This window comes from Sinocyclocheilus anshuiensis, unplaced genomic scaffold (assembly GCF_001515605.1).
Source record: "Sinocyclocheilus anshuiensis isolate Anshui unplaced genomic scaffold, SAMN03320099.WGS_v1.1 scaffold138, whole genome shotgun sequence".
Taxonomy (NCBI): Eukaryota; Metazoa; Chordata; class Actinopteri; order Cypriniformes; family Cyprinidae; genus Sinocyclocheilus; species Sinocyclocheilus anshuiensis.
The window spans coordinates 293,729-301,406 of record NW_015546017.1 but is presented as its reverse complement, the minus strand read 5'-3'; the positions used below and the strand labels follow the sequence as shown (position 1 = coordinate 301,406).

Below are 7,678 nucleotides of genomic sequence, written 5' to 3'. Positions count from 1 at the left end.
TTTATTCCTGTGAAGGCAAAGCTGAATTTTCAGCATCATTACTCAAGTCTTCAGTGTCACGTGATCATTCAGAAATCATTTTAATATGCTGATTTGTTGCTCAAGAAACATTTCTTATATTTCTAGGTGCTCCAAATGTTGAAAGCAGTTGTGCTGCTTAATATTTTTGTGGAATTCATTATACATTTACACAAAACTAGAATAAAACTAGTGACATTAGCAAGCCAGTAATCCTATATGTGTGTGTGTGTGTGTGTGTGTGTGTCTGTGTATGTATGTATGTATGTATGTATATATGTATATATATATATATATTGCACTCCTATATACAGTATATATATATATAAAACATAGAAAATTGGTTCACATGTCACAAACTTGCTTGTTTGTTAGTAAAAAAAAAAAAAAGAAGTTTTAAAATGCGAGGGCATGTTTACAATTCAACATTTTTTTTTTTAAACAATAATAATAAAAAAAAAAATAAACAGATTTACACAATGCTTAATTAATTTTCCTCACTGAAATAAAACACAATCTTTTCTTCCTCTTTTACATGGGTAACCAATATCAGATGCTACAAGGAACAATCTCAAATTAATTTTAGATGATTTTTTAGTTCAATAACTCAATAAATAAACAAACAAAATGATCTGTATTAGGTTCAGTGTTGTATAAAATTTAAATAAAATGCTCACTGACTAAAGATCTCTCTTAAAATGTTGTGAAGAATCTTTTAATTTTCTGGTCTCTTTTCATTGACCAACATCCACTTCCGACATGTGCAGGACTAAAGAAACAACCATTTTTAAATGTATAAAAATGAGTTGATCCACTGGCTTTTGCTGATTATTGATAGCATGCAAAAGATGCCAAATGTAATGCGAATTAACCACTGAAAAACCCATATTTTTTAATCTACATATTGGTTAGTTACAGACTTTGCTATAAGCACACATGCGACTCAGAAGGAAGGAAGACTAGAAGTAGATAACTGACATGAGGCGGCGTGAAGACATTCCAAGATAAGATCAGCAAGTGACTTATTACTGTGCAAGCCTGACCTGTCAGATCTCCTTATCTCCCCTAACACCTCACCAATCAAAGAGATTTTCATAAATCAATTTTGTTTTGCTCAACAAGGGGGGACATGGATGCGCTTGACCAATCAGATCAATACACTCTCCTGTTCTAATACACAACTAAGCCACCTAAGCACAAAAGGCAGCACAGGGTGACAACAGCCAATAGCAAAACATCCACATTTGAGTCCACTCGGAGGACACAGAACACTGTGCATCATGAAACTCATGTCTATAAAATCCTTTCAGGGATACTAGTCCAGGAGAGAACATGGGAAATAAGTATGCCTATAATGGCAGGGTCTACTACACAGGGTTAGGTGCTTTATCGTCGGCCATTCCATTCTTCTGCTCTATCCTCGCCAATCCTCCTGATGTGTATCCTAGCAACAGCTTTACCTCCCTGGCTTCCAGTTTGCTTTCAGCAGAGGTGAGGGTGAACACGTGCCACGCGGTCTTTACCTGCCTTTATTTTCCTCTAACACTCATCACTCACCTCTGACACCGCTTTCAGTCCTCCAACACTCTCGCTCTTATTCCTGTTCCTCTCATCACTCTCTTAAACATATGCTTTCTGTACAGAGGAGTTCCTCCTCCTATATTCATAAAACAGCATGCAAAAAGTTACCAACTACTTCTGACAAGATTCTGAAGTGTGCATCTAATGATAATGGATGCTTTATTATCCCATGAGGCCACGGGAGAGGACATGACAACACAATGAATGTAGTAGTTACTTTCCAATTATACACATTTATACTAGATGATACTTTTTTAATGGTTGCAAGGTAAGTATTCAAAAGAAGTACCTAATCTGAGATATCAGACGCAGCCACTGTCACTGTGTTCCGACTCACTTCCCTTGGACAGCACTGCCAACAGGTTTAAAATACGAAATATATTTTTACAGTACACGTTAAACTGGTGATGACAAGCTAAAATAGTAAACCTAATCGTCACATTCGCTTGATAACTGCAGATACCAGAAAAAGACTATCCGCAAAACACTGTATAAATAGAGCAACTCAACACACATGTTGGTAATGCATAACTAGAAGTGTCTCTATCTACAAAAGCAGTCCATTTAAAAAACAATTTACAGTTTTACAACTCATTACACACATTTAATTACTGAAGAATTGCTTTAATAAAAATATGAGTTGTGCATTTCTGCTAAAGCCCTCTGGTTTTCTTGTCTGCCAGGCTTACATTGTAAGTCCATTGCTGCAAACATTTCCTGTTCGTTTACACTGAGGTTTGAAAATAACCCAGATTATTCCTTTAACTGATGAAACCACATTAATGTCTTTTCATCGGCCCTACATATTCAGTCAGTTCCCTACAAACACTGTTCAAATCTCTTTTCATAGCTTTTAAAGGTCTTATGCATGTACTTCAAGATGTATTTGAAGATAATTAAGGCAAGTCCCAATGCGTCAGTGTTATTCAGTGACCCTACAGACAAGACTTCAGTATTCAGACTCTCCTTTCATATATTTTCCTTCTGAACACAAACACAGATTAGATCAATTATACATGATTCAAGACTGCTGGAATGGACCCAAACACACACAGACACACGATGCAGATTGCAGACTGGTTTTGCTGGGTTCAGTCCATAATAAAAGCTTAAACAGGGACGGCCAGTAGTGTGCAAAGCTCTGAAACCGTTATAACACAAGTCACGTCAAGAGCAGCACTTGTGTGTGTGTGTGTACTTCACTAAGTACATAAATCAGCAGCTGTTGAAGTCAGAAGTGTAAAACAGTAGGCACAGAAGCAAAGATGATGATGATGTCAATCTGGTGTGCTAATCCTTACAGCCACCTCTACGAGATCACAGCCTGTTTATTTTTAAACCTATTAAAATAAAGTTTCATTTCCATTCCTGTCTGTGATTACTGTCTGGAAACACGCAATTCAGCATCAGTCTCCAAGTGATGTTCATTGAAGTGTTGAAAACATTACAGCTTTTGTCCTCTGCTGCCATCATGTGTCTGAATACAGCTCTGCCAAAGTGTGGATCAAGAGACTTAAATTAATCACTCACTTATAGAGATTACAACACACTTACCAAAAGTTGGCAAAAAGATTAAACACAAAAAGAGATCAAGCACAGACTTCACGTCCTAATGTACATGGCTTAGGATCTTCTAAATGATGACACAATCCCTTAAATGTGAGACCAGCTTGGTATTAAGAACTTCATGGTTTCTCCTGAATCTTACAAAACCACACAGAGATTACAATACCCAATATAAGCTCATATCTTCATTGTATACATGAAAAATCCTGCCAGTATAAGCAAGATACTTAGATTTAGAGAGCATTTTCTAATTGATTTCAACATCATGATAACACAGTAACTTTGACCCATTGCTCACATTCCCATTACTTATAACACTTAAAAAGAATTTGTTTGTTCCATGAAATTCTAAGGGAAAAGAGAAGTCAAAGCAGATGCATTTTAATTTAGTACACTTGGTTTGCTTTATTGCCTATTTCTATGTTATATTTTTGTTTGCGTTTGTATTTTTGATTGCACTTTCTGGTAATTATAATAATTGTCCTCGGCAAAGAAGGAGCGCGTGTAATTTAATTGCTCCCTTCCTGCGTTTAAGTGCGAACTGTAGTTTCGATTTGAGGAATTGGCCTGCTATAGACTATTGGCTGTGCTAATTAGAAGGCGGCCACAGCTGTTTTCACTTTAGTCTTTTAGACTGTGTATTTACCTGATGTCTGTGCGCTGACGCGGAAGCATCAGCGGAAGCGTTCAGGCCTCCGACTGTAAAGACCAGCGACTGTAAAGACCAGCGACTGTAAAGACCTGCGACTGTAAAGACCTGCGACTGTAAAGACCTGCGACTTTACCTGCGTGACTTCACCGAGCAACAAAATCGCCTAGCCACTTAAGTATAATTTTTATCTTCCCTGTACACACTCTCCGTTTCTGTCCTCTCTTTTCCACCTCTATCATGTGTTTCCAACACATTCCGGTTGTCTCTCGACAACGCTCTAAGGTCACACGCAGACGGCAACGCAATGTTGCTAACCTGCACTTTATTTATTCCTTCTCTTTCTAGCTTGTACTTATTTGAACAATGTCTAGAAACTTGGTATTACAAGCACTTCCTGTATCTGTTTGCCTCTTTAAGAAGAATCGCTTTATGTATCCCCAAATTGTAAGTCGCTTTGGATAAAAGCGTCTGCAAAATGACTAAATGGAAATGTAAATGTAAACTGATTTCAATGCCATTTGACCAGCCTAGTACGGACAAACAATATGACCAAAATCTTGCATGGGGACAGTCAGATGGTTATGCTTTTGAAATAAGTCTTATGCGCAGCAAGGCTGCATTTATTTGATTTAAAAAAAATAAAAATAATACTGTGAATTTAATCTGTTTTCTATTTTAATATATTATAAAATGTAATATATTTCTGTGATGGCAAAGCTGAACTTCCAGCAGCCATTACTTTAATCGTCAGTGTCACATGATCCTTCATTCTAATATGCTGATTTGGGGCTGAAAATGGTTGAAAAAGCTTGTTCTGCTTTTGCTACATTTTTCATGATTCTTAGATAAATAGAAAGTTTAACAGCATTTGTTTTAAACAGATTTTTTGTGACATTATAAATGTCTTTACTGTCATTTGTGATGAATTTAATTCATCCTTCTGGGATAAAAGTATTAATTTCTTTAAAAAAAAAAAAAAACGTCTGACAAACGTTAAATAGTAGTATATGTGCAAATAACACCACAGTTCTGCCCACTAATACTCACATGGTATAGAAGAAACTCTAACAGCAGATTCATTGCTACTGCTGCATTTACTTAACGTTATAACGCCTAACCCTAGTGCCAAATTATGTCTTTTAATAAAACATTTCCAGAGAACTTATCTTGATCATGTTTTCATAACATTCAGACAAACAGTTTAAAACAATCATCTCCCACTTTCATACTCACCAGTCATGGGGTCAAACAGCTGGTTGGCCTCAAGGTCAGTGAATGTGCTCATGCAGCAGGGGCAGCGGAAGGAGGCTCTGTTAGTCGAGTCCCGTTCATCCGTCTCAATGCGTCTGCGCATGTGGTCCAGCTTGTACTTCACCACATTAACCAGCAGCCGGTAGTTAATGAAATAGTAATTGTGTCGTGTCGTCTTGCCGTCGGGCGCCGTCTCCACACGCATACGGCATTTGACAAACTTGTCAGCCTTGAGTGTGTTCAAAACTGAACGTAGCTGCTTGCGGTCGAACTTGAGCAGTTCCAGCATGTCCTCTTCACGTACGCAGGGGTTCCAGATCAGCACATCCAAAGCGAGAGCATGCTCGATGCCATAGAAACCTCGCACAACCTGTTTGGCCAGCCGTTTCAGAGAGGCAGGGACCTCTGTGAGCAGCTCTGGTTCAGTCATGATGAAGGGGAGGGAAAGAGTAGAACTAAACGAAGGAAGGATGGAGAAACAGAGCAAAAGCATGAGGTGGAAGTATTTTCAAGACCAAGCACGATAAGTTTAAGGAAGAACAGGAGTGGATTGTAACAAGAAGGATCAGCTCGCCTGGTATTCGAGAAGGTAATCAGGTGGATGACTTTGGGATTGTAGGACGGAGGTCTGTGAAGCATGAAAGAACAGAAAAGAGGTCGGTTACACATATGATCCAATAACTGTCTATATGTGCATCCAAATGTCATTGTCAACAGTTCTATTTTTTTTTAGACAAAAACATATTTTAACTTGCCCTGCTACAAATATGATAAATAGCTATTTTTAGCAAAATATTTTATTATATTTATTATAAAATATTTTACCAAAATCAAATTTTAGAAAAAAACAAACAAACTTCAAGACAGCTAGAATTTATTTTTTGTGCAATATATTACTGATTTATTAATTATATGCATTTTATTATTCAATAATAACTCCTTATATTTGACATTCCCAAGACTATCACAAGTCATTCTCACAATTTCATTCTATGATCAATCTATGTCAGGGGTGTCAAACTCAATTCCCGGAGAGGCGGAGCCCTGCAGATATTAGATTCAACCCTAATTAAACACACCTGATCCAATGAATCAAGTCCTTCAGGCTTATTTGAAAACTACAAGGTATGTGTGCTGATACAAAGCTCTGCAGAGCTCCAGCCCTCCAGGAATTGAGTTTGATAACCCTGATCTATGTTAACCAGCTAGACAATGTTACCTTAAAGACATTCAAATCAACACAATTCACAACAATAACGTTCAATTACAAATTGTTCAACAACAATAACGTTCAATTTATTACAGAAAGGCTGTCTGGAAGGTTTGTTGCTGGTCCAAGATGATCATCTGACCAACCATAAGGAAAGATAAGAACCATAAATGACCAGCTAGAAACCATTAAAAATGACCAGAAGCTGGTTTTAGCTGGGTTTTAATGTCACCAGCAGATATTCATGTTAACAGACAGCTTAACAAATATGAGGGGGGTCATTTTAGGAGTCATATGCTTACCCAGTTTCAATCACTTTAAATTAAGAAAGAAGAGAAACTTCTTAGTAATATTTATTCATACTTTTAAGTAACATTTATTTGTCATTGACTCCGGCTACAAATGCATAATTTATGAATTACATGAACCAAAACAATGTGACAGTAACGTTACTGCTCATTACCCAATGAAGCTTCATTTATCCCATTGGGGAGTTTAATATTAGACTCTCGAAATTGAGTATATTAAAAAGATAGTTAGATTAATACCGTCATCAAAATAAACAACATAAAAGCATGAACAATAGGAGAAGAAAAAAACAGCTCAAACCTTTAATTCTCCTCCTGTTTAGATCTGAACAAGTTTCCTAGTTCAGCATCACGCTAACGTTTAGAGGAAATGACGCATGAGATGTTGCTGAAAAGTCCAGAGACTTTTCGTTGGTACATTTAAGATAGCAATTAAATGTTCATATTTTTAGCTCAAAACTATAAACATTTAAATAATAATTATAATTATAACAACAACAACAACTATGTTTTAAGGGTCTATTTTGCTGTGTCTCAGTACCACTGTTGAATATACCGATCACCGGGATGTAAACCTTACACGTTTATATTTTTGACCCGACATTCTTTTGCAATGAATTCTTATGCGAGGTTATATTTGAAACGCTGTTGTCATAGGATGATGTGCAGCCGCTTCTGCTTTTGTGCTTCCTTGTTGTTTTCTACAGACTGCTTCCACGTGTTCTGAGTGATGCCAGTAAACAGCAAGAGAGAGCAAGGAGAAGATGTTGCTGTGACTCTGATAGTATTTATGTTCTGTTGGGTTTCGTTTAGACGGGATCAGCTCAGATCCGAGAACTTTAAAAAAGGTCAAATATGACAGTGAAAAATTATGCTATAACACTAACAAAAGGTGCCAATAGTATCACGTACCGTGGTAATACTAATATACTCTTTGGCCCATTGTAAGTACCATAGTACAATTGCATATAATTTTGGAAATCAAACCTTCTGATTCTGTCACCATAATATTGGTACTACTACTCTGCCTTTTAAAGAGCATAATAATATGAATAATTGAATGAGGCATTTATATATATATATATATATATA

General features: G+C 36.8%; 1 protein-coding gene across 2 annotated transcripts in view; it reads right to left on the bottom strand.

The window, feature by feature from the left end:
- The window catches only part of LOC107698533 (general transcription factor IIE subunit 1), a 16,415-nt gene extending 9,434 nt beyond the window's left edge, over positions 1–6,981 (bottom strand). Inside the window, exons 1-3 of one of the 2 annotated variants that reach the window (XM_016499564.1) lie at positions 6,888–6,981; positions 5,643–5,696; positions 5,051–5,523 (exon numbers count right to left, since the gene is read on the bottom strand). In XM_016499564.1, the coding sequence (XP_016355050.1) occupies positions 5,051–5,498 (448 nt within the window). In that variant the 5' untranslated portion in view covers positions 5,499–5,523; positions 5,643–5,696; positions 6,888–6,981. Of the gene's footprint in view, positions 1–5,050; positions 5,619–5,642; positions 5,697–6,887 lie in introns of those variants that run through there. The other variant, XM_016499563.1, reaches the window with a different exon arrangement.
- Between the last annotated feature and the right edge of the window lie 697 nt (positions 6,982–7,678).